This window comes from Eutrigla gurnardus (assembly GCF_963514095.1).
Source record: "Eutrigla gurnardus genome assembly, chromosome: 14".
In the NCBI taxonomy this organism is placed as follows: domain Eukaryota; kingdom Metazoa; phylum Chordata; class Actinopteri; order Perciformes; family Triglidae; genus Eutrigla; species Eutrigla gurnardus.
Window position 1 is genome coordinate 18,623,394 of NC_139937.1, and position 27,195 is coordinate 18,650,588.

General features: G+C 41.5%; 3 protein-coding genes and 2 long non-coding RNA genes across 6 annotated transcripts; 1 reads left to right on the plus strand and 4 right to left on the minus strand.

Annotated features, from left to right (window-relative positions):
- Positions 1 to 1,315: 1,315 nt before the first annotated feature.
- On the minus strand, positions 1,316 to 6,482 carry LOC311023884 (acidic leucine-rich nuclear phosphoprotein 32 family member D-like). The gene is made up of 7 exons (XM_084025995.1): positions 6,270 to 6,482; positions 4,517 to 4,666; positions 4,208 to 4,330; positions 3,714 to 3,870; positions 3,335 to 3,480; positions 3,170 to 3,239; positions 1,316 to 2,424 (listed from the first exon to the last, which is right to left on the minus strand). The coding sequence occupies exons 1-7, from the start codon at positions 6,321 to 6,323 to the stop codon at positions 2,342 to 2,344; spliced, it is 783 nt and encodes a 260-aa protein (XP_083882121.1). The 5' UTR covers positions 6,324 to 6,482; the 3' UTR covers positions 1,316 to 2,341.
- A 1,041-nt stretch (positions 6,483 to 7,523) lies between these two features.
- On the minus strand, positions 7,524 to 17,980 carry LOC311023875 (mothers against decapentaplegic homolog 4-like). 2 transcript variants are annotated; one of them, XM_084025983.1, is made up of 11 exons: positions 17,698 to 17,978; positions 15,450 to 15,701; positions 10,650 to 10,827; positions 10,446 to 10,574; positions 10,116 to 10,364; positions 9,650 to 9,763; positions 9,503 to 9,556; positions 9,227 to 9,410; positions 8,960 to 9,128; positions 8,622 to 8,754; positions 7,524 to 8,402 (listed from the first exon to the last, which is right to left on the minus strand). In XM_084025983.1, the coding sequence occupies exons 2-11, from the start codon at positions 15,690 to 15,692 to the stop codon at positions 8,197 to 8,199; spliced, it is 1,659 nt and encodes a 552-aa protein (XP_083882109.1). In that variant the 5' UTR covers positions 15,693 to 15,701; positions 17,698 to 17,978; the 3' UTR covers positions 7,524 to 8,196. The 2 variants fall into 2 exon arrangements, with proteins under 2 accessions (XP_083882109.1, XP_083882110.1); XM_084025984.1 differs by lacking the exon at positions 7,524 to 8,402 and having other exon boundaries at positions 8,934 to 9,128; positions 17,698 to 17,980.
- A 1,000-nt stretch (positions 17,981 to 18,980) lies between these two features.
- LOC311023890 lies at positions 18,981 to 20,963 on the minus strand. The gene is made up of 3 exons (XR_014598248.1): positions 20,699 to 20,963; positions 20,327 to 20,624; positions 18,981 to 20,138 (listed from the first exon to the last, which is right to left on the minus strand). It is a non-coding gene; the product is annotated as an uncharacterized lncRNA (long non-coding RNA).
- chtopb (chromatin target of PRMT1b) lies at positions 18,981 to 21,887 on the plus strand. The gene is made up of 6 exons (XM_084025996.1): positions 18,981 to 19,043; positions 19,656 to 19,763; positions 19,984 to 20,125; positions 20,370 to 20,508; positions 20,744 to 20,818; positions 20,982 to 21,887. Exons 1-6 carry the CDS (start codon positions 19,015 to 19,017, stop codon positions 21,209 to 21,211), a joined length of 723 nt encoding a protein of 240 aa, XP_083882122.1. The 5' UTR covers positions 18,981 to 19,014; the 3' UTR covers positions 21,212 to 21,887.
- Positions 21,888 to 22,526: 639 nt separating this feature from the next.
- Positions 22,527 to 27,185, minus strand: LOC311023889. Its single transcript, XR_014598247.1, has 5 exons — positions 27,045 to 27,185; positions 25,601 to 25,705; positions 24,603 to 24,637; positions 23,268 to 23,358; positions 22,527 to 22,744 (listed from the first exon to the last, which is right to left on the minus strand). It is a non-coding gene; the product is annotated as an uncharacterized lncRNA (long non-coding RNA).
- Positions 27,186 to 27,195: the final 10 nt, after the last annotated feature.

Consider the following 27,195-nt stretch of genomic DNA (forward strand, 5'->3'; position numbering starts at 1 on the left):
TTAAACAAACAGAGCAGAGCACATAGACCGTCAGCATTCAATTACTTTAACTCATCCATTTAACAGACAACATCAGCATGAAAGTCTTCAGGCCTCGTCAGTATCGGTACCGGCTAGGCTTACCTGCTCGGCGGCAGCTGATAATAAATCAATTATGTCCTTACCATGAGGTGTAATTACATGAAAGTACTCCAAACACTGCTTGACGTTCCGGGGCAGTGGGAATAAAGTCCTTCGTGGGGGCTTTGATATCCAACGCGTTCAGAATGTCCGAGGGCACGTTGATGACGGACAGGTGTGTGAGCCTTTTCAGTGTTTTTGACAGACGCATGCTTTCCAGCAGGGGGAGCTGCTGCACCCCCACTTTCCACGGCTATGACTATAGGAGTCCTTCCACCCTCACGAGGCAAAAAGAGAACATGCAGTTACAAAAATATACACACAGTAAAAACAGTAACAGAAATACTTGTACGCAGAACATTTGTAATGACAAAAAAAAAAAACATGTCTTCTCTGAATCTCCTGATTATGGAGCCACAGAGAATCTGGAGTCTTTGTCCTGCTTCCTTCGCTGTCATTACATGAACAAGAACATGGTCCATCACAGTTGCTGAAATTTCATCTGAAATTACTGTTCTTGGTCTTCCTCCTCCTCCTCCTCCTCCTCCTCCTCGTGGTCCGCCACTTCTAACACACACTTTTCCTCCTCTGCCTCTCAGTTTCTCTCCATCCATCTTTGATATTAAACTCACTTGTGCACTCTGACCTGCTTCATCACATCTTTAGCAACAAGTGTTTTCAGGTTCGAGTCGTTGTTGAAAGAGTTTGCAACTTTTTCAAGAGTTTTAGTTTTGCAGTGTGCCTTACTGGGTAAATAGTTTAAGGGGATTTAGTGTTTTAGCAATTGCGAAACACTGTAAGATGATATGCAGCGCCATCGTGTGGTGAAAACATTTAAAGTGGTAGATAAACTTAAGATCAACATTGCAATGTCAACGTTCTTTATTCTTATTAAAAGATGTTTCAGTGTGACTTCAGAATCAACTAAAGCTCCATAAATCAGACTTCAGATTGGATTTTTAATGTGAATAAATGTAGTCAAACATCTTGTTTCTCAACTGTTTGTTTTATTAGACAGGAAATCAAGTCTCTTTTCTTTTACTTTTCATTTCAAATCTGTTCTGTAAACTAAACTGAGTTGTCACAAAGTTTAAACACGAATACCGGCTTATTTTTGTAATTTATGTTTCTGTTTAGTTGTGAAAATAATCTATTTAAGTAAAATATACAAAATATTGTTGGTTGGACAAAATGGGAAGAATAAGGGTTTATTTAAACAGAAACATTGTTTCTTCATTGAAAGAGGAAATGTTGAGATTTCATTAGTTTTATTGAAAAACATTTGTTACAGCGACACAAGAAGAGAGCAAGAGAGAGGAATAAAAAAATTAAAATAACTCAAGAGATTCATGATTCACACAGGACGCCAAAACCTAGAGACCACTTCAATTCTATTTACACAGACCAGAGCCAGGACCCACAGAGACCAGAGTCTTGACCCGCAACAGACGCACTGACAGATGACAGGTTTAGGGGGTAGCCATGGCTCATGGGTAATGCAGTCTTTACGGTCACAGACCAGACTACAGGAGAAAAAAACAACCTTCCAGACTCTGAAGTTCAGGTTCTGGATGAACTAACAACCTGAAGACTTTGTATCTGATCAAACTGTGTGATTATTGATGATGACCTGCATTGTCAGGAACAGGATGTTGAACCGAGATGAAAACATTTGAGTTTGAACTTCTGATCAGATCTATCAGCAACACAAACTAAAAGATCAAACACACTTGAAACATCTAGCGGTGGAAGAAGTACTCGGATTATTTAGTGAAGTAAAAGTACAACACCATCACATAAACTTTATATTGTGAGCAATATATGTATGTATACACTGATGGTACTTTTGAGTGTGTATGGATACATATTTTGTCAAAAGAAAATGTAAAATCTGCACAGTAAGTAGTAACTACAACTGTTTGGTTGAACACAGGTGTCAACGGTACTTCAGTAAAAGTACTGAGACACTTTCCACCATCAAAGTTTGTCGATCAGACATCAAATAAAATGGACAGTTTCTTGAATGCGTTTTGGAAAATAATTGATTGTGATCGGATCACGTCTCCAGGTAACGATGACATCAGTGTCATCACAGTGACGTGAACTGATCCTGCTTTCCGTTTCCCATTTGTCTGCAGCTCTGAGGTGATGCCCGGCGAGGTCAGAGGTCACTGGAGGAGGAGGGGGGGGTCAGGTGTTACAGTGTGCCACGGTGATTCAACTATTCGTCGTCGTCGTCATCGTCACCATCGTCGTCTGCATCTCTCTTCCTCTTCTCCCCCTGAAGATCTGCACCATCCACATCTAACACACAAAGATTTTCAAATTAAAGCAACTTCCTCTTTCAGGAAAAAGTCAGAGCATCAGTCATTTTAAGAAGTCATATCTAAAGACATCTTTTGAGTTTAAAAGTCGAAATAATAAGAGAATACTTAATGACTGATTAAAATAGAGAAGAAAGATATCAAAGAGAACCCATATTTTCTTTGTTATTGTAAAAATCAGGACTCCAAAAATGACAATTTAGTAGCTTTTGATCCGGTAATGTAATACGACTGAAAAGCTCCAGAACAGCTATTATTATTATTGTCTTTATCTAATTCAATAATACATTTACAGTCAAGAATTTTTCCCAACTCAAAGTGCTTTAAAGCAAACACAAAGAAGAAAATAAATGAATAAAATCCCAAAATACATCAAATATTCAACCGGAAAAACATGAATTAACAATAACATCCATTATCTATCACCACTTATCCTGTGAGTTGTGGGGCGGCTGGAGCTGACATTACACGTTTAAAGTCTCTAAAAGAGAGTTTTTATTTAATGCTTATTTAGATTGTCAACAAAGAAACATGAAGAAACTGAAGCATAAACCTGAGTAACAATTTTGATTATAATGATTTTCTGAAGGTGCAAATTGCTGGGGTTAAATTGACCCAAAGTATTGTAAAAAAATGTTTTAACACTGTGTATGAGAGTCCAACCTTTAAAAAATGACTCGGTGTCACTGAATTGACTATTTGCAGCAGAGTATTAAAACACAAACCTCCATTTTCCTCTTCCTCCTCCTCATCCTCCTCCTCTTCTTCCACATAGTCTCCATCATCTTCCTCATCCTGAGAGGAACAGCAAATACATTGGTTTGTGTTGAAATGAGTGAAAAGCATCGCCCAGTGGTCACACAGTGGAACTGAACATGAGGTCGACTCACCTGGATTCCCTCCTTCATCAGGTACGACAGGCCAACCTCACCCTCGTCTCCCTCAGAGCTGTCAGCATCATCATCATCGTCATCATCGTCCTCGTCGTCATCATCGTCATCGTCGTCTCCATGTGGACCAGCTACGCCATCATCGTCTGGAACAAAACGCCACCTTCGTTTTAACATAGTTAATGCATTTCACCTGCTGCAGGTAAGTTAAAGTTGAGTGGAAGGATGACCACTGACTCTGCTAACAATTAATTCACATTTCATCAAAACTGCTGCAGTCAACAGTAAATAATATGCAACATTATTGAGTTAATGTCAAACAGGTTAACCAAATGTCCCCAAAAAACACAAAAAACATAAATTAAACATGGTGTCTCACCACTGTCAGCCTCTGAGTCAGCCTCATTGTCTTCCTGGTCGTATCCATCCAGAAATGTGATCTGAGGCAGCAGCTTGAAGACGCTCTCTGTGTAGTCGTCCAGCGTGGACACTTCGCAGCTGTACAGGAACAGACTCTTCAGGTTCTTTAGGTTCTTCTGCAGAACACAGAGTTGACAAACTGATGAGGAGGAGAACGTACAGAGAAAGGTTTCGACCACATTCAACTTTGTGTTTTCCTGATGCAAACAGCATAGTTTGCAGTCCTACTGCAAACTATTTAAAAAAAAATACTATTATTAGTATTTTTTTAAATAAATATTAACAGATATGTATAGGATGTGTTTTCCTTTTCCATGATGACTCTCTGCTGTCCTGAGACCAGCATGACACCCCCTGAAATGCACCAACAATCCCCCTGAGCCTGTAGCTTACCCGCGCTGACTGACTGGTGTCTCACACCCGTTTACCGGAAGTGATGTCAATGAAACTTACCAGTGTCTCGATGCTGCTCAGATCTTTAATCTTGTTCCCGCTCAGGTTGAGGTACGTCAGGTTGGGACATTTCTCTGCCAGCGTGTCCAGACCTCCTGAGATGGTGTTATCACTCACCTCCAACTGAGAAACACACACACACACAGTCCTGTCAGAACTCAGGTACACATGCATCGATATCACCATGAGACAAAGTTAAAAAAAAAAGAAACCAACTAAAAGGCTAAACTGAGGCAGAAAACGAATGTATAAAAAACTGACTGAGACAAAACAGTGTTGCATTGTGGGAATATGGAGTGCAGGGCTTACCTTGTGTAGTTTGGGCAGCGAAGGAAGTTTAGAGAGTGAAGTGAGGCCGATGTTCATCATGCTGAGGATTTCCAGCTTTGTGTACTCTTCTGTCAGACCTTCAACCTCGCCATTGCTGGAGCGACAGTTATCCACCACCAGCTCCACCACCTGAACGCAACAACACATCATCTGATGTCAACTTGGTCGGCACACACTGATAAACCAGAAGCTTAATGTTTCAATTAAAAAAAAGGTGAACATCTCATCATAATGATTCATAAAATCATCAAAGAATGTTGGAATCACTGCAGTATAACTAATAAAAGATAAGGTAATCAAGTAGCATTTCCAATATCCATCTTCCATAGCGTATTTCCAGCGAAACAGGAAAGGAACGTAGGGAGGAATTTGATCCGATTGTTAAAAAGATTAGCACTTGACCATCTCTAGTTCTGTGCAGAGCCTAAGTGGCAGGTTACCTCATATTATTGGCTGAAATTGGTTGGAAAAACTCAATACTTTTCTTGATACAGATCACACAAGACCGTATACAGTTCAATAAAACACTGCAATTTAGTTCAATCAAATCTATGTCCATCTCTCTATATTATATTTGTAGTATCTCTACTATATTTGTAGTTTAAATGTAATTCACATTTGTTACACACACACACACTTAGGTAAAATAAAAATAATCACGATATTATGGAGTGATTCATCTCATCTAACAAACTACTTGATGAACAATCAGAATGAATGTACAGCCAGAAACACACAGCTGTTTTTTTTAAACACACGATAAACATCTGTCGGCAGTTACTGTACTTCACGACACTCCACGACCCTTTACGGTTAACGACTGGCAAGAGTCGTTTTAAGCCCGTTGTTACTAAATCAGGGAAACGCTGCACAACGTGAATTCTCGTATACAAAGGTTTGCCCCCCCTTCAAAATAAAAACACGTTTTTATTGGCGCCATTACCACTAGACCCCGTATTTCTCATAGTAAATCAGCCACACACTGTTGAGTTAATCATCAAAACACAGCGAATGGGCGGGAAACGCTAGGGCGAGCCATTCCTAAAAGTTAGACTCTCTAATTTAAAATGAAGGACTGTTGTTGGGTCGAATGTGAGCCGAATTGACCAGCAGGACGTGAAAAATCGTAAACGTGTTCCATCGTGCCGGAGCAGAAAAACGTCTCGCCTATAACGAAGTTAACCCATAACTTTCAGATTTGAGAATGGAGTCTGTTTAGACGCGCCATCGGATTACAAGCATCGTGGATAACCAACTATTTAACACTGAAGGTTAAAATGGTAGCCAGCTCGGCCCCACGGTTAACAGGGAGGGTTTAAACAAATGTGAAGGACACCAAACAAACATGTTCGGAATGGCGTCCCTTTACTACTGAGAATTATCACAGACGCTCCGCCATATCACCCCGACCACCGGTCTGTTATGAAGGCTCGGCTAGGCGCTCGTCGGTTTAGCCTGTTAGCTCATATGCTAGCTGCAAGTGGGAGGCGAAGCTCCGGGGAGTGCCCCCCTTCCAACCTACGAGTAGCGGGCTCCTCCGAGAGCGACCGGGGGAGTTTCCTCCATGTTGAAGCTGCGGTGAAGTTGTTTTTCTGGGTCAAAATGTCGGAAGAAAACTCGACGTCAATCCCCACTGAATGTTTTCAGCATCGGCATTTCGCTCCAATCTGCATCCCCCACCAGTTCCCGCTGTAAATACGGGTTAATAAATTAAAGTGTTGTAGTTACACACCTCCGCTGGTTTTCTGCTCCTTTGCTCCAGGCTGAGCCGCTTCTTCATATCCATGTCGGAGCCGGAACAGAAAAAGTAACGTAACAAAGAAAAAATGTAAATAAAACACGGCTCGCTGTGGCGCCTTCCTTCTAAAGATATCAGACGATAACTAAACCTCCATGTTCGCTCGCGCCCGACCTCCACAGTGAGACCACGCCCATTTCCAGTTAATATTCATATAGTTTCCCATGGTGGTCTCCTATTGGTCCGTTGATGATCCACTCACCGAGTCCTTCCCCCGGCAGCTCATTATGCAAGACTCTTCTCTACGATTGGTTGAAACGGCAACGTCATTACTTCATTGTAACTAATGAGAAGGCGACCATGAAACATTTAAACTTTACATACACCCACTCTTTGTCCTCATCGGCGTACTACTGTACTCATAGCTTAAAGTTCACTTCTTTATCATTCATAAACAACAATAACCGTGTATAAATGTATACATGTTAGCTTAACTCTGCAATGTACGTATTTCATTAATGAACTTGAGAACTAGGGATGTTTTTTATGTTTATTATGTTATCACAAATCTATTGTAGTGCATTTATGCAGCAAATATAGGAATAGTTTTTAAGAAACGACTATTTCATATTTTGCCAAAATAATTAAAGTAATATTCCCAAACCGAGCTTTCCTGTCCAAATTTGGAGACCAATTTTCAAATTTGCAAATGTAAGAATGGTTAAGCTTTGATCATTATGAGTCACCCTATGTTGAAGTCTTAGTTCTCAGTTTAATTAGTCTGCAAAACTGTTGTCCTAGGGTTAAATAGATCCTAAGTATAGGTTTGTTTTCTCGAACTACATTAATCTCCATCTATTTTTACTTCTTTTAAAAAAATAAATAAAAAAATGCTGTGTCAGCTTTTCAAATGTGAATATTTCTATGGTTTTGTTTTTCACACAATAAACTGCTTTAAAACACATTGTGTCAATTAGGGTGTGGAGAGTAATCAACTAACTGAGAAAATACAATAATTGAAAATAATTTATTAAATAATAAAAAAGAATTATAAAAAAATAAAACTGAATATTTGGATGTTTTCGTTGGCGTGAAGTTCATGATACAATTTTTTTTCTGAGGTTTTTCTGCCCAAACAAATAATTGATTAATTTTGCTTGTTTGTCATCTTTTTTTGTCTTTTATTGTAAAGCAACTTAATGGCAATGCAGCATGCTGCTGAGCTCCAGCTGTCAGGCCTTCACTCTGATTGATTGAGCTGGTTGGGGCCTGACGCTGTAGACGAAGCCGAAAACAGGCGAGGAAGAAAACACTCACACTTTTTTTTTTAACCAAAAGTCATTTGAATTTAACAACAATGAAAGATAATTCAGAACAGAGGTTTTACTGATAACGACACAGCAAAAATAAATTACAAGTTTACAGATTTTGGTTAAAAGAAGATTGCTGGACCCTGTGAGCTACTAGTGATTCAGTAAATGGTTAATCTGACAGTATCAGTCACTTCAAAAACAGGCTAAACTGTCACAACATACAATTTATATACTTTTGAAAAATGTTGAAATTAAGTATAAATATGACTTTTAACAAGTGAAAAATTATCATCTTTAAAAAAGAAACCTGTAAACTGACCCTTTAACTTGATGTTCATAACCATGGAAACTCATTTGACTGACAGGAGGGAGTTGTGGTTGGCTGATTGTCAGAAGCTTTTCTGAACTGAGCAATGAGCTGCGGTGTGGGCGGGGCTTATGACTACTGACAGCATCAGGCACGCCCTCCATCATAGAAGGTTCATCTTCAAAACAGCTTTTCCTTCCAACTGTGGAGGAATACTCTGCTGTGACCGCTTGTCCTGTGAGCTAAGCCCCGCCCACATGCAGCTACAGATTCAAGACACACACACACCTGCTGCAGTGTGTCAGAGTGTGTGTTCTCGCGGCGGCAGCGTGTGCAGCACCTGGTCTAGCAGCTGCAGCGCTCGGTGCAGGTTGACCTCCAGCCAGCAGGGGGTGTCCTTGATGCTCTGACGTGGGTAATCGCACCCCCAACCTTTAACGAAGCTCAGACGCACGATACACAACCTGCGCAAGTCGTCCACGCCCAAACCAGTGGCTGAACACACGCCTGAAGAAAGACAGGAAGTATGGGTGGGAATCACCAGGATATGATATCATCATGAGATATATATACTGTGTATAATACTTGCGTCAACTACGATTACAACACAATGCTTAGTCACGATACAATATCATCACCATACTAAATTCAAGATACAATATCACAAAGAAAGAAAGACAGACCACAAACACACAGACAGACAAAAGACACACAGGTGATACTCACTGGCTGCGGGGGAGATTCCCCCTACGTTTGGTCCAGGAGTCGCACCGCCTGCCGGTGCTTGAGACGCCGAGGGTGTCTGAGCTGCTGTCACCTGCAGCTGCATCTGTCTGTGACACTGCCTCAGGTCAAACACCTGGAGACAGAGATGTCATGTCCAACACTACTATGTGAGGTGAAGGGGATAAGTGTAGGCTGCTACACACATACAGGAAGTTAGTTATTGTGGTTTGTCAGCAAGTTGAAACTCCCTCCTTGTTTTTTTTTTGTCAATGATGAAACATGATTTAACATGTCCAGAGAAGAACAGCAGACCATCGTCTGCAAATTGACACACTCGCCTTAATGTAGGCTCCGGGGTAGATCTTATGGATTCCGTCTCCCGGTGCTCGACCCGCCTCACGGTCCAGGTACAAACTCTGGACAAACACTGAGTGGTCACTAAGGCAACGCATCCAGATGTCCCCCTCCCCCCGACACTCCAGTTGAACCCCCCGACCGATGTGGAGCCTGCAGGGAAACAAGACACAGAAGAAGAACTGGCTGTGTACACCTCCTCCTTCTACCATCACAGCACTGTCACTGGTAAGACAGGTAAGACCGGTCACCTAGCTCTGTGGCTGGCGGCTGTGCGGTGGACGTTACTCAGCTGTCCCAAACAGAAACGGTCCCCTCCTGAAGGATCTACATAACCGTCCACCGTCACCAGAGGACAGCTGGACTGGACCTTAAACATCTCTCCAACCTGAACGTCCAACTCAAAGTATGAGATGGAGCACCAGAACTCTGGACCTGAGAGACAGTGAGACGGGGGGCACTAAGTGAGACAGAGACAGGGGTAAGAAGAGAGGAGATTAGTGAGAATTTGAAGATGGAGTGGGTACCTGGGTGGTTGGACACTGGCTGTGGATGCGGAGCAGTACTGTGGTGCTGTGACCCTGCAGGAACACAACCTTAGACTCAGTAGGATATACTACAGCAAAGTACTACGACTGCAGTACTTCAGTTTGATATTTCGCATTATGTCATACAGAAGTGAGTGTTGGGGGCGTGCTGATGATGATGAAGTAACGGATGCTGCTGTTGGCTCCGCCCACTCTGTCCTACAGGGCTGTAGGGGGCGGGACTATTACCTGGCCAGGTGGCTGCAGAGACACACAGGACACAGGTCAGTATCTGCCTCATATACAGAAATAGAAAAGGAGTAGAATGGACATTAAACTGTTTCAGTGGTCATGTGTACTACAAAAGAAAATCAATTGTGGTTAGTTGTTATGACTTCTCTCACTGCTCAGGTCTACATCACTACACTCTGTGTTTACATCATAAATAAATGATCAGAATGTTAAATACAGTTCTTTTAAAGCATGGTGGAATTAGCTAGCTAGCTAGCTAGCTAACTGGCCAGCTGTCCACTAGTTAGGTAGCTTACTAGGTAGGTAGCTTGCTAGCTTGCTTATTCCACCCTACTTTAATGTTACACTTGTTAGAGAGTACCAGTTTTGGGGAGGCTGCTGTAGTCGGACTGGCGTGGGGAGGTGGGGGTGTGAGGGTGAGGAGGCTGGTGGGTGGGAGGGTGAAGACGTTGAGGGGGATGAGGGGGGTTAGGGTGAGGTGGGGAGGCATGACCCATGTGGTCCTTAGGCGGGGCGATCTGAAGGAGTCCGGGCCCCTCGCCACAGGCCCCGCCACCACTCCTCCCACAGCCAACAGGTGACAGAGCTGCTGCCGTCATGGAGCTGCTGCCTGCGAGACAGAACACAGGACGTCACCCACCCAAAGGTTCATGTGAATATGAAATAACAAATATTTGACTGACAGTCTGACCTGGAGGAGAGATGGGCATTCTGGGATACATGCTCACAGGGTGGGGCTGGCAGTAGGGGTCAGAGTGGGCGGGCAGGTCAATCTGCAGACATTCCTGCATGAACTCCTCCTTTATGAGAGACTGAGGACCTGAAGGAAGACAGGGAACATATCAGACCACAGAGAGACCATGGTAACCGATGAACAGCCACCGCCGTCCCGTACCTGCAGTGGCGGGGGACGCCACCCTCTCGTAGTGGTAGGGGTTCACACACACGCTGTCGTACTTCAGGTCAAATGCAAACTGACAGAACTTGACATGTTTCAGCTCGTTCTTATGGAGGTCGGGCCAACGCCACAGGCGGGCGTAGATCACATGAGGGAAACCTTTCCTACCCGCCACCTGTGAGACAGACGGGTCAGAGAGAAAGACAGTTGAGAGACAGACAGGCCAGAGAGAGACATGCAGGTCAAAAAGAGGCAGAGAAACAAACAGACATTTTAAAAGACAGACAGGTCAGAGACAGTTTAACAGAGAGACAGACAAGCAGACACACAGACACACTGACAGACTAGATACATTTTAACAGACAGGTCAGAGACAGTTCAACTGACAGATGTGTCTGAGAGAGAGAGAGAGAGAGAGAGAGAGAGAGAGAGAGAGAGAGAGAGAGAGAGAGAGAGAGACCGACATAGAGGTCAGAGATATTTTAACAAACAGACAGGTGACAAGGCCTCTTTGAGGGTTCAGACTAGAGAATCAGGTTTAAGTTAGAATCAGGTTTAGTTTAGAATCTGGTTAAGGTTAGAATCTGGCTTACTTCAGAATCAGGTTTAGGTTAGAATCAGGTTTAGTTTAGAATCTGGTTAAGATTAGAATCAGGCTTACTTCAGAATCAGGTTCAGGTTAGAATCAGGTTTCGTTTAGAATTAGGTTTTTGTCAAGAATCAGGTTATGGTGAGAATCAGGTTCAGGTTAGAATGAGGTTCAGGTTGGAATCAGGTTCAAGTTAGAATCAGGTTTAGTTTAGAATCAGATTCAGGTTAGAATCAGGTTCATGTTAGAATCAGGTTTAGTTTAGAATCAGGTTCAGGTTAGAATCAGGTTCAGATTAGAATCGGGTTTAGTTTAGAATCAGATTCAGGTTAGAATCAGGTTCAGGTTAGAATCGGGTTTAGTTTAGAATCAGGTTCAGGTTAGAATCAGGTTTAGTTTAGAATCAGGTTCAGGTTGTGGTTCAGGGTACATCAGGTTCAGGTTTGAGTCGGGTTTAGTTAATAACCAGGTTCCGGGAAACTAGGACTACAAGACAATCAAAGACCACACAGCCACAAGATTCTCTTGGAACTAGTTCAGTATATGTTAAATTAATTCTTCAGAGATGTGGACTGAAGAAAACAGTACAATAAAATGATAAATAGCAGAAACGTATAATGATCCATTTGTATCATCAACAGACACCCATGCAAATAATAAATATGAATAACTGGAAGAAGGAATAAAGGGAGGTGTGTGTGTGTGTGTGTGAACCTGATTATTCAGGGTTAGCCCATCACACCAAACCACAACCATGACATCATGTCTCACTTCACAAGTTTGTGTGTGAGACAGCCAGACCTCAACACACTGCAAGAAAACCATCTTTTCTCATAACTTTGATGTATTTCCCACCAACCATTTTAAATGTAGGACACTACTATATATATATACTAAAAACGTGTCTGAATCCTGGACTCTGGAGCTGATACGGACCTGTCTCACTTCATACAGGTCTGTTTGGGAATAAGATACATGTGGACTAACGGAGCTGAACGCATCACGAGTTACACTAATATCAATCAGAATTGAATAAAACACACAAACAACAAACAGTGTTACAGGTGTGTTTCTGAAGGTTTCAGACACACACACACACACTGGGAAGCAGCAGAGTGTGTTCTGTGTGCACAGCTGAAGGGCAGGGATAAGAGTCTGCAGTCAAAACACACACACACACACACACACACACACACACACACACACACACACACACACACACACACACACAAATGTCTTAACGATCAGCTTCATTTTCTGCCTTCAACACTTTTAAATAATCCAAAACAAAACGAGTCAGTCAGGAGACAAAACAGTTTTGTTCATAGACAAAAAGTTACAAGAAGATAAAAACTGAAGGACAGAAAACAACTACGTCTCCCAGGGTGCATTTCACCAACAGCCGTTCAATCAGAGAAAAAAAAAAAAACATTCAGCAGTTTCAATCTGATCTGATTCTGGATTAGTTTGGGAAGAATTTAGTAACCATGGTGACCTGTACTTCTTATCCATGGCAACAGCAGCTCAGGCTCATGGTTATTATAGCAACGTATAATATAGAGAACAGTCGACACGATTGAGTCACGCATTAATGTAAATTGTAGTTGGTTGAGCTGGAGCTTTTTTTTTTAACTATTCATTTATAATTATTTTCATTCTAGATTAACGCATTTGTAATATTATAAACTCTTCATGAGTTTGGTTTACAAACATCAATCGGTACACAAACTAAAGCTGTCAGATAAATGTACTGAAATAAAGACTGAAGTAAAATACAAGTATAGTCGTAAGTATTAGTAGTTTATTAAATATACTGGTCATTACTGACTTATGTTTTCACCTGATTAAGTTAATCACTAGTTTGAAACTAGTTGCTACTCAGAACTTTTTATAGTGTAGAAAGTCTGTGGTGAGTTTCAAGAACAAACTCTAGACGTGTACACATTCTCGTCTGTCTGCGCAACACACACACACACACACACACACACACACACACACACACACACACACACACACACACACACACACACACACACACACACAGTCTGGCTTAAGTTAACCCGGCCCCTTTCCTGTGTTTCAGACAAAACAAGCAGCCTGCCTTTCCTCCTCCTCCTCCTCCTCCTCCTCCTCCTCCTCCTCTTCCACCATGCGAGGAAACACACATCTTTAGTCTGATGTCTGACACTCTCATATCAGTTTTATGTTTGAAGGTTCTTCAGAAGGTTCCTTTGATCCATGAAGAGGCTTCACTGTTTCTGAATGATAATCCAAAAGTTCTTCTTGCGAAGGTTTCAGGTTCCCTGAAGAAGACTGTAGGGTAGACCTGATTCCAGGGTTTTCATTCTGGAAAAGTTTTGCAGACCGGTCGGCAATCTCAAAGTCTGAAAAGTGAAGCCAAAGCTGTGCCTTAAAGCTGCATTCTTTCTAATGACCATCAGGGGGCGACTCCTCTCTGATTGTATAGAAGTCAATGAGAAGATGAGCCCCCTTCACAATTGATTTATGACCTCAAAAAACATTGTAAACACAACATTATGGTCTCGCTAGTTTCAAGTATTATAAATAACAATTGTGGTCAAATTTAGTATCAAACAGACTACGAAGCAGTGTATGCTTTAGGGCGTGGCTACATTGTGATCGACATGTGACTTCCACAGCGTTGTTGAGTCTAGGAGTTGTCTGTGTTTTCATCTTATAGCTTTAACCCACCACAACGTTTTGGTCCTAAAAATGTCTTATTCAGTGTTCTAAGTGTACTTAGCTCCACCTGCTCGTGTCACTTCTGGTTCCAAAAAAACCAAGATGGCGATGACCAAAAAACAAAAGATGTCGATGGTCAAAAGCAAAGACAGTGACAGCCCAGGACAAAGATGGCAGCAGCCAAAAACCAGTTGGCGATGGCCAAAAACATAGAAGGTGTCAGCCAAGACCAAAGAGAGCGAGAGCCAAAAACAAAGATTGTGACGGCCAAAGACGATGATGGCGCTGGCCAAATGACCAAGAGGGGGACGGCTAAAAAGAAGCCTCTAAACGGTAGTTCACAAACTATTGGGTGAATATTTTTGAAATTGGTGCCACATCCATCCAATCCATTATCTGAATCTGTGAATACCACACCTGACATGAATTGATGACGGATGAAAGATGACCATGTGACTGTTCAAGGGGAAGCAGAGGCTTTTAAGGAGGAAGTGAAGTGAATTCTGATTTCATTTCAGCTGCTCTGGGTGCAAGAGAACGTGACACACAATGAAGGTTTCACAGTTCAACAAGTCTGATGAAAACGATTACATGTTTATTCTTCAGTGTTCAGAGACTAAATCAGTTACTTACAACTACACTGAAAACTAGAGAACAGATATGTGAACCTTGAAACAGTCTCCACAGTTTCAACTCATTTCACCTGCTATGGTCTTCTACTTAGAGACACTTCAACCACCCATTTTCTTAGGCCCCAATCACACCGAGACATGGAGGCGACAACAGGAGCGGCCACTTCAAAAACACCTCTTGATGAAGTGCGTTGGGCAAGACAGCTGATGATCCTGTGAAGTGGGGGGGGGGGGGGGGGGGGGGGGGATTCAACAGACGTGGAGCTCTTCATGTTACTGCTGTTGGATGGGGAGGAGGGAAAAAAGACCATAAAAAGGTACATACTGAAAAAAATATAGAATTTCATCCTGATTAAAACACACGAATATCAACCATTCCTTCAGGCCGTTCCTGCCATCACAACAGGAAGGAAGTGGTTAAGTAGAAATGCCCGCCTCTTGCCGACCATGAAAACCATAAAGAACGCTAGCAGTCGTACAAAAGGAAAAAAATGATTTGGGTTTTGAGTGGACTCTCTGGGTGTGATTGTTCCTTTACTCCTCAACTGACTCTCCACTGCATGCATCGCTTATTCTCTTGCTTTCAACCATGACATTTCTTTCAGTTCATACAGTATTTGCATTTGACGCAAATCTGAGATATTTGAGAAGGTGGTATCAGAAAATATTTGCCATCTTTGTTTGAAAAATGACTGAAATGAAACAATAGATAATAGTTTCGGTTAACTAATCAATTGATCGTTGCAGCTCAAGAATGATGGTGCTTCATGTACGAATGCAGATCTTCACGTTTCTATTATCATATGAAGAGCAGAGAATCCAACCTGTATTGTGTTTTTGAATACATCCCACGTGACGTAGTTGGACGCCTACCTGCAGCCGTCCGTCCAGTGTCCTCTGGATGGTGACGCATTTGCTGGGATGGACGCCGTTTGTGGTGACAGCGGTGATGAGGGAATCCAGCTCGTCCTTCTTTTCCTTCAGCTTCTTTACCAGACTCTCAATGGCGCGTTTGGCGAAGCCCTCATTCTCGGCTCCCTGGCGATGGCACATCAGGCTGTGGACGATGCTGAGGCAGGCGTCGGCGCAGCTGGGGGCAGGGCTGAGCACCGACATGGTCACTTGCTTGAAGAGAAAAATGACAAAAGTGTACTTTTCATAACGAAAGTTACGTATGTAACTACGGTTCTATTTAACCTGGAGGTGGTGCTTTAGCACCTAATGACTCCCGTCTCACGTATGGGAGTATTAATACCAACAATGTCACCTTCGGGTGACCCCCTGATGAACCCGGACAGGCTATATCATCTGGTGTCTTCAGAGCACCTGCAGAATCTTCTCTAAAGGCCACAAGGATGTGACTGAACACTCTGGCGCTCATCAAGGATTCATACAGGTAAGTAGCGGCGATATTTAGCTCCAAGCTGATGCTACGACCGTAGTACACCTGCGAAGCAAGAAGAAAAGAGGAACAGATCCTCTGACGACACAGGAAGACATGGCCTGTCTGGGGTCATCAGGGGGTCACCCAAAGGTGACATTGTTGGGATTAATACTCGACCTGCCCATACGCGAGACGGAGTCATTAGGTGATGGAATAGAACTGCACAAAGGTCAATATTTGCTGATGATATCTTCTGTGATAATAAACTGAGTGTCTTTTGGTTTTTGGAAAAAAGGAAAAGACATCTGAAGACACCACCTTGGACTCTGAAGACTGGTAACATGTCCATCTATTTATAGAAAGAAAATAATCATTAGATTGATCTAGAATGAAAACTATTTTTTAATAAGAGTAATTGTAATTACATTTGTTAGATTAATGGTAAAAAAATAACAGTTGGATTCATTTTAAATAATGCTTTTTAATAATGTGTTTAACAATAATTGGGTTAAACACAGTTAATAAATAATAATCAAGGCATCAGAGAGCTCCTGGAGAGTCCCTGGCGGTAATTGGTGGGTCTGATGCACCGCTACATAAAGTGCTTAATTTGATTTAGGTCGGGGGAACCTGTCATCAGTGCCTTCATCATCCAGGAACTACCTACGCACTCCAGCCACATGAGGCCAGGCTAGTCCCAGAGCCCCCTTCACCAGCATAAGGTACGACAATCGCTCTGAGGATTTCATCCCGGTACCTAACAGCAGTCAGGGTACGGTTGGCTATGACATGGAAGTCTGTGAAACCCTCCCAGGTACGCCTCCGGAGACTATCACTGACCCAACACCAAACCGGGCATGCTGGATGATTTTAAAGGCAGCATAATATTTACCACGGCGCATCTACTGCCTCTCCATTGTAACTGTTGACACTTTGATTTGCACAAAAGCAGGTCGAATTGATTCACAACTTTTGATATGTCCAGCTTTTCCAAAAGGACATATCAATATATATATATATATATATATATATATATATATATATATATCCAGTATACTAGTACAGTAACAGTACACTATGACAGTACACTAGTACAGGAACAGTAACAGTACAGTAGCCCAGTACACTAGTATAGTTACAGTACACCATGACAGTACAGTGCAGTACAGTAACAATACAATGCAGTAACAGTACAGTACACCAGTACAGTAACACCAAACTACATATATAGTACTAATTAGTGCACTAATAGTACAGAAGTACAGTCGTTATAGTACTGTATAGTAATAGTAGTACAGTAGTTAAAGTATATTACAGAAGTAGTACACTATAGTGATAGTTCAGTTTTAAATGATCAGTGATCAATATAAAGAGATGACCTGTTTTCATCACCCAATCAGCTTCTGACTGACAGTTTTCACTCATTATTGATTATTAAATCATAAACTACGTTCAGTATTTGGTTGTGGGTGATGTCATCACGCTGCTTAGTTATTAAAGTCGGATTAATTTTCTGTTGATCAAATAATTGATTCATGATATGATGACGATGATGATGATGCAGTTGATGATCAAAGACAGTTTGACGTCGCAGACAGACAAGTCAGAGAGACAAGAAGAGAGAGACAGACGGAAAGCCAGTCAGAGAGACAGACAAGACAGTCGCCGTTGCATCAACAGTTGTCAAACGCAACCGTACAGAGTGAACCCTCAGCGGCCACTGTCGGCTCCACTCACCGGGACTCGGCTGTCTCCGCACGGCTGTGATCCGCTGCCTGTGACGGCGAGACCGGCTGTCTGTCGGCGTGTGTGTCCTCTGTCTGTTCCAGACTGTCTGAGAGTAACGGGTAGAGGGAGAGGAGGAGGGAGGAGGGCTGGGGGGGCTGCGACATGCTAACCAGACAGCCAGACATAACAGGAAGTCAGGCGACTTCGACGCTTTATAAAAATAAAAGTAGCTTCACGGGTAGAGAAGAACATCTAACTATTATTAATAAATAAATCAACGATGATAATCATCATAATGATGATATAAATGCAGAAAAAGTAAAACAGCATTACGTATGATTTGAGCAGAATAAAATATAATGACCCTGTTTAATTGCATTGTTAATTATCATTAAGCAAGATGTTATTCTGTGGATTTAATGTAGGAGGAGGCCAATACAAATATGACTTGAACTTACATATATTCAACCTGAAACATGAACCCTCTCCCAGTCTTTTATTTTTGCTATTTATATTTTTAAAGCTTTTGGAAGATCCTTGTTTTTATTAACAGCACAAAAACACATTCAGGCGTTTAGCCTATTATAAATCCACAGGGAAACTTCCATTACTTAATACTTTCTGGTTGATTTTCAGATAAAAGTATAAATCATCAGTGGTGGAAGTACTAAGAACTATTACTTCAGTAAAAATACTCTTATCACAATGTAGAAATACTCATTACAGGAAGAAGTCCTGCATTCAAGCTCTTAAAGTAAGCACAAGTAACCTTGTGAAGGCAGAAAAAAGTCAAAAAAAAAAAAAAATTAACAGGAACAGCAGCAAATGTTTTGTTTGAAAAACTACTAAAAATAAAGTATTTTTCCAATTTATTTTCTATTAATTGCTAAATGTAATTTCAGATTGGTGGCATAATCTACATCAAAACAGTTTTTCATGAGTTTTGCAATCAAAAATATTAATACGTAAAGTAACTAAAGCTGCCAGATAAACATGAATAATAAAGTTGCAGGTAAAAAACATTTCCATAGTTGACCGTCAGCTATCTGCGATCAGCGAAATAAAAAACATGTTTGTTTTTTTCTTCTTCTTTTATTTTTTTTAGTTTCAATTTCAGTCTGAACTGTTGTTTAAACGGGAGCCGCGCAATCCGAACAAACAGTCACCAGTGAGGAACCAACGATAATAGGTAATTAGCTTCGCTACAATTCCTTTACTGGAGCTGTTGCTAGCTAGTTAGCTCCTTAGCATTCACACGTTTGGTTTGGTCATCAGCGTAATTTACGCTTTATATTCCGGGAACCACAATACTGCGGGTCTGAAGACATGTGTGAAGCGACGCTGAGGAACAAAAGGTAACAAAGCGACGATTAGCATTGCGGCTAGTTAGCTGATTAGCATTGCTGCTAGTTAGCCGATTAGCATTGCGGCTAATTAGCATTGTCCAGTACAGTCAGGAGTACCCAGATGTATCCACTTCGTTGTTCGGGTTAAAAGTAAACTCGTCTCTCATATTTACAGCTTTTCTTCGTCAAGACTCAAACATGTTCCACATCAGCTATGCACCGCTATAGATATAGTGTCCATGTTAATGCTGCTACCTCGAAGTTCAAAACGTGTCATTTTGAACGAAGATAATGGCGGCGAATCCCTCTTTTTAAAAAAAGGGTGAAACGAGATGTTTTGTAGGTTAATCGGTAAAATGAAAAGACCCGTGAATCGCTGTGGTCTTCTCTCGAATTCGGCGTTATTTGAACTCCAAATCATCACTTATTAATTAAAAACACAAAGTTATTGTTGCAGCCCCGTAATGATACAGCGGATTGTATAAAGCGGGATTTGAAGACTCATTAGAGATTGAACATAATCCGTCGTGTTTGTCCCTGTAATTAAAGGGGCGTTTGTCTTTGCTAATTAGCATGCGTGTGAACGAAATTCGCCTCAGCTGTGTTTTCCAACCATCACAGGTTTGTGACTTGCAGTAGAATGTATCGGGGAAACGGGAAGCAGATGGATTCATCAAAACCAGCCTCGTTTTCCCTGAGAAGTACCTCAACAGTGACTCTCAATGAGCGGTGAGACACACATTTCATCACATCTGGGAGAACATAATGATTTAGAAAAATGAATTTTAAGATTTCAGTTTCCTTCCTGTAATGTGTCATGGAGCGATGGAAAGTATTTCTTCTTCTCCATACATTAAGATACATAGCAAATCGATCACAACAACTCATTATAATGTTAATTTCATCCAGCAACATCTGCATATAATTAACTCTCTGTCTCATGCTGCAGCTTCTCTACGCTGCTGGTGGACCAGTTGACCCAGTCCAGGATGAGGACCATAGACCCAGTGCTGCAGCAGTGGGGACTGTGTGGCACCCCACAGGTGGTCTTGCTGGTGAGGAGAGAGAAGTCATCGCCCCTTCACCTGCAGGTTAGACACAGAGCTGTAGACCAATGAGAACGGCATGTCACTTCTGTCAGAGCGGATTTCATCAGGTCCACGTTGGGACATCAATCAGTGTGAAAGCTTGTTATTTTTCTATTTAATATAATCGTTGTGGTTAAAAGGCCTGTTTCAAACCACCCTAAAGGAATGATGAGTAATGTCCAACTGTAACACTCCTACACCTACCTGGTTAACCATCTGATCTCCATCCTGATGGGGGGCAATGCAGCGTTTTAGGAGAAGGAGAATCTCGACTCGACTCGGCTGGCGGCAGGGGACTCGTCATCGCTCGAACTCCAGACCCCATGGCTTCTGGAGCTTCATGCAAAAGTACAGATGCAGAACCAGCCTAACCTCCCCCTACAGGGGTGAGTCCCTGGTGAAGTTAGACCTGCTGCGCCTGTCGTCAGAACTGTACCTGTAGTTATACCTGCAACTGTTGTTACACTTGCACTTCTAGTTAGACCTGCACTTGTAGTTAGACCTGCATCTGTATGTTAAGACCTGCACCTGTAGTAACAACTGCACCTGTAGTTTGACCTGCATCTTTAATTACACCTGCACTTGTAATCAGACCTGCACCTGTGTGTGCTTTCTGTGCAGGACGACGTAACGTTCACAGTCGACTCAGTCAGCGTCTCCCCCTGAGGACGAGAACCATCCAAAAACTGACTGCAGGTCGGTTTATCAACACAAACCCTCACTGAGCAGTGAACACACTCACCTGTCAGACCAGCACCTGTGTAAAAAACAAACAAACAAACAAAAAACCTTCCTCCCATTAAAGTAATTAATACATTCTGTATTTCAGTACATTGTCGATCACCTGTTTCTCCTGCAGGACCAACACACCTGCAGAAGGGCGGGGCCACTGCCTCCAGGAGGCCGAGGTGGAGAAAAGACCACGTCCCAACAAAGAAGCAGCTGGACGCACAGCTGGACGACTACATGTCCATGTCCAAGAGCCGACTGGACAAACAACTGGACGACTACATGTCGTTGTCCAAGAGAAGCCTGGACATTCAGCTGGAAGAGTACATGTCGATGGCCGAGCAGATGCACTGGGACTGAGGGGGAGGACTGGGACGGAGTCAGTGGTCCAGTTTCCAGCTCATTTTCTACCCGTTTGATTTAGAGTTGAATGAAGCTTCACTCACTTAGGTATATTTGATTTACAGGTATAAATGTTTGCCCTGACAGGTTGATGATTGATTGATGGAGGTGATTGATCTGTAGAACTTTAGTTTGGTCTCACAGGTGAGTTCCAGGTGTGATGAAGCAGGATGTTGTTCAGTATTAGTTTTATCTGAATGTGAGCTGTTTGTTTGTGTTGTACTTTACTGACCTCAGTGTGTTGGAACTTGTTGGACTGATTGTGTTACTGAGGCTTCACTTTTGTTTCCTCAAATTTAAAAACATATATTTTATTAAAAGATGTTTCTGCCGAGTCACTGTTGTTTCTGATAAGGTTCTGATTGTGAAGCTGGAAAGTAAGTACTGGACTGTAAATTAGCAGCAGTATATGAAGTAATTTAAATGAGCTCCACCTTTTAATGGCTGCAATATTGTGATGAACACATTAATACATCAACAATTATAATACAATGTACATTATTTAGCATCATAAGTACTATTATTTTAGGTACTTTTGTATATTTTTCTGATACTATGTGCTTTTAATTAATGTAGGGTGGTTTTGAATGTTGGACTTTCATTTTAAAGTAGTGTATTGTAATTAAAAGTAGGAATACTGTTAACCGGTGTCAGCATTTTGAACAGAACTTTGAGTACATGTGCTGTTCCTGCTTCACATGTAGATTTCTTGCTCAAAACCAGAATATTACATATTTAGGATGTGTACTGATAATATAACTGGTTTGAAAAAAGTGAGTGATTTTAATCCCTTTTGATTACGTTTTCTGTGAAAAAAAAAAAGTGATGGCTGGAAAGTTTAGTTACTTTACGGTTACACTTTGACAAATTTTAGCACAATGTCATACTCATATTTTTAAGTTGGGGGGGGGGGGGGGGTGCAAAGTGGCAAGATAAACAAACAAACAATATAAACAGTATCAATCATACATACATTAGTTTTAGTAAAAATAGCAGTTGCAGTAGATAAACAGACCTACCTCATACCCTGCTATTACTTTTCACCACCAGATGTCAGTATTTAGTTAAAGACTCACCTGGCTAAAGACAATTAGTTCAACCTGCCGGTGAAGGTATTTTAACTTTGATGGGGTGTTATTTTATCTAAATGGGTCATTTCCCATGTCCTTAAAGAGCTGAACATTTTGATAGTTTAAGAGTTCCTGTAGCTGAAAGAATAAACAAGAGGATAACAATAGAATGTCATGAATTAAATAGTGAAGATTAAGTCAAGTTTTAAGTTTCTTATTCTTTATTGTCATTATTGATCTGTCCAGCAGGTGGTAGCAACATGAGTCATCAATCAACGTCTGTCATTTATTACAGAATAGAAACTGTATGTGGTTAATGTGTTGTCGTGGTAACATCAATTGATCGGTAATCAATCAGCTGATGGCCTCCCTTTGTGATCCCTTATTGATCAGAAGCTGATGTGGAGTCAGAGGCCTGCAGCTGAAGGAGACACAGGTGAGGAGACACGGATGAGGAGACAAGGTGAAATAGACGGGTGAGGAGACACGGATGAGGAGACACGGGTGAAGGAGACAAGGTGAAATAGACGGGTGAGGAGACACGGGTGAAGGAGACAAGGTGAAATAGATGGGTGAGGAGACACGGATGAGGAGACACAGGTGAAGGAGACAAGGTGAAATAGACGGGTGAGGAGACACGGATGAGGAGACACGGGTGAAGGAGACAAGGTGAAATAGACGGGTGAGGAGACACGGATGAGGAGACACGGGTGAAGGAGACAAGGTGAAGTAGACGGGTGAGGAGACACGGATGAGGAGACACGGATGAGGAGACACGGGTGAAATAGACAGATGAGGAGAAAGAACAGCAAGTGAGAAAATGCGAGTCATGTTTAACTCTCCTGCAGCGATCTCCCATTACAGTCTGTTCTTATCCCTCTCTCTCCTCTCAGACTGATGTTATTTTGCGCTACATAATCAGAATTGACATGATTGGGTCTCACCTGGTTCTTGGCTCCATCCCCATTAGATCCAGATCTGATGGACAGCCAATCCTAGCAGAAGCACCAGGCTTAACCGACCAATCCCAGAGGCCTGTGAGGGGTCATACAGTAGGTCACAGTAGACCATGACATCATAAAACATCCTGTTGTTATACACTCGTGGACACAAATCTGCATTCAGGTTCAGGAGAACTGTAAAACAGATACTCGGCAGTGTTAATTTTGAATGTTTTCCATCAGTGCTTTTTCTGTGTTTAAAGGAACAGTTTCACTTTATTCTTCGTGTGGATCCACCAGCTTCCACAGAGGTGCTCTGTTTGTATATTTGATGTATAATGGAGTATTTTAGTATTGCTGCTTTGACTGCATTAAAGGATCCGAGTCCTGAAACTAACCTGTTAAAGTAGCTTTGTTTAAACCTTAGAATGTATTCTCCTCATCCCATGAAATCACTTTAATATGAAGAACCACAGCAGCTGTGAACTATTTCATATTTTAAACTATGCTTTTATGTATAATATATTAATAGTATACATTTAATTTAATATAATAAAATTACCAAATGTTTTATTTCAATTTAAATACAATATATACATGTTTTTTTTCTCCATGTATATGTACATTCACATATCTATCTAGCGATCTATATCTATTAGAGGTGTAACGATTAATTCGATTAATTCGATTAATCGATGAATCGATTGTCAGTCCTATAGATTCTACTAAATCGATCTGCTTAAATAAATAAATAGAATGAATCGTTTTGGCTTCACCAATAATCGATATGAATGCATTTAATCGGATGAATCGTGATTCTTACTTATGATTAATGTTTTAATACATTTAAGACACTCTCTCCCCTGCCAGCATGTAGTCTATTGAATAATGTTCAAAATAACTGAGCAATGTTTAATTACATTTTTGTATTCAGCATAAAATATTATGCAGGTTTACTTTTTTATAGAATAAATATGTTATTTTTCCCCTTTCAGAAGAATACAGATAGTCTCACTTGCATTATTGCATGTTTATTTCATGGATATAGAATTTTGGTTACAAGTTACTGAATCGAATCGTGGTTTACAGAATCGAATCGAATCGTTACAAAAAAAAAAATCTAAGTGAAGCCAAAGATTCACACCCCTAATATCTATGTATATTAAACATTTCTATTACGAGCCTGTATGACATACTTGTGGTTTCACTCGTGTCTGAGGAAGCCAGATGGCATCAAGAGTCTCGCATACATTTATGTTACACTAAAGTCCATGTGAATGTTGTGAAAATGAAAACATGTGAGTTTGTCCTTGAACCAAAGACCTGCGGATGTCTCACCTTGCTGCGGACGTCAGAGGGAAATGCCGCGGGCTCTGCAAGACAAAGGTGCTGCTGTTAATACCACGAGTACTGCGATATAAAGATTAACCAACGTGATCTACGGGTTAACACATGTAAATCAAATGACTGATAAAGTGCAACAACTTGCTGTAGCTACAGGTCTACTTTGCTGTGTGTGTGTGTGGTGGGGGGGCCTCTGAAGCGGCTCTGTGACGACCTCCGTTGCCATCTCAGAGGGGCAGTCTAAAAGGGCCTTTTGCTACTTTGCTAGCAAACGTTAATGTTCTGCTAAATCCATAACCGTATTATGGTTATGGATTTAGCATGAAACTATCACAACATATGAATCCCGTCTTCTTCTCACAACTCTCTCACGTTTGAGGGGTGGGAATTAGTGACATAGCGAGGGGTTAATTGGTTAATCTGACAGTAAGCATTAATTGTAGGCGTGTTTTTGGACTTCACTTCCCTGAGAGGCAGCTAGTAATCTTTCCTGGTAATGATAGCAGTTCATAAGGCTGTGCATGGCAGATATGATTATCAGCACGTTTGATGAATGAACGCTTCCAGTTAGTTTGACTGGGAGAAGTTTGGCTTCAGATCTCCTTCCTGTAAAAACACCTGCAGGCTGCAGCTATTTCTGACTCACACTCAACGTGTCAAGACTCGCCTGCAGGCTGAACTCAGGGACTCTGAGCACACAGGAGAGTCTGAACCAGCTGCAAACACACTTCAGTTTAATGAATGAATCCTAATTCTGTCCACTTGCTTGTCTGTTTTGTTTTATAAAGATTAAACAACGGGATCTACGGGTAAACACACAGACACAGACCTTGCTACTTTGCTAGCTAACGTTAATGTTACTATCTTTGATGCAATATGAACATGTCTGGGTATAAATGTGGACCTCTGTGACTATAAGGGTAAACACGAGTCTGAGTTTGACTCCATCTGCACATCAATATCAACACTATCAGCAGTGATACTGCAGTTACCGCTCTCGCTGTATTCGAAGGTCACATTGTAGTCGTAGTCGTAGTCGTATGTCGTGTAGTCGAACGCGGCGGTGGTCGACTCTTCTTCATGGCCTCCTGCGTCTCCTGTGGAGGAGAACAAAGCTGAAGACCTGGAGATGAAGTGGATTTAAGTTTTGCCTTGTTTCCAGTCTTTGTGCTCCAGGGTCAAAGCCAGGTTCATTTTTTCTTTTTTGTTTTTGGTTAAAAGAAAATCTGAAAATATTGAAACTGTAATAATTTTTTATTATTATTCAATGGAATTTATCACTTTTTTGAGGGCCTTAACATGAAAAACTGACCAAAACTGGCAGTCGTATGACAAAATGTTAGTCAACGACCATTGGCCAATCATCACGAAACCCATAGATTTAGTCTATAATTGCCAGGTTCACAGTAAAATAACACACTTCAACTGCTTTTTATCAAAAGTGAACAATCAGTTTTCTTTATGAATATTAAACTCTTCTTCTGTGACACACAAAAAGTTTATTTTAGTGGGGAAAAAACTTTTTAACCAGGATCTCTGTGTCTGACATCCTACATTCTGAGGTAAAGATGTTTTTTATGGGCTTCATTTCATCTTCTCAAAATAACTGGATAACTTCCTGTCGCCTCTTTCCTTCATGTCCCAAGCAGCTTTCATATGTCTTATGCACACATATGCCCTTCGTTTCTGTGGGGTCAAAGTAGAGTCACTTTACCCCTGCTTGTATGGTCTTCTGCCAGACTTTCTTCAAAATCAGTATAAGGTTAACAAGCATATTATCCCACATTCTGATGTTAAGATGTTGAAATCATTCGTTTCTTTTATCAGCTACATTCATCATCTCAAATTAAAGACGGACAAGAAAACCAGAAACATGTCTCAACATGCTTTTGGACAACTTCCAATGTAGAAGTGTGTAATTTGATCCTGCTGAGCGGAGTAAAGAACATGACTGTTTCATGTTTTGATTCAGTTGGTGACAGAAGAATCATCACCATCATCATCTCTGGAGCTGAAAGACAGGCTCAGTTACAGAGTTGTGTTTGTGCCATGTGCTTCTAGTTTTTGTGCTAAGCTAAGCTAAAGGTCTCCCCCTACTTCCAGTTTTTATAGGGAGTGGGGATATAAGGAAAGGGTCATAGACTTCTATACAATCATAGACGAGTTTGCAATGCAGGCAACCGCGGTTGACCCACTTGGATGGAAACACTCCAATCCAACCAAATAACACATGAACCTCTTGAATACAAAAGACATAATATAATCACCAAAAGCTGAAGCAACACAACAACAATCTGATCAACAACTAATCAATCAATTTCTGTAACACAATCCCATAAAACCTTTCTCGACACGAGAACACTGATTATATGAAGCTTTAAACTGATTTCATTTTAGTCTGAATATAAACAGTCAGCGAGGTCAAAGGTCACTCACCACACCAGGACATCATCAGAGCGAGCCAGAGAGAGAGAGACAGCAACACGCTCATCCTGGACCAGAGACATAACCTGACTGAGACTGAGACAGGCAGCCGGGGGCGTGTCCTCTACCCTGCCTCTCACTTAAATGAACCCTTTTACAACAG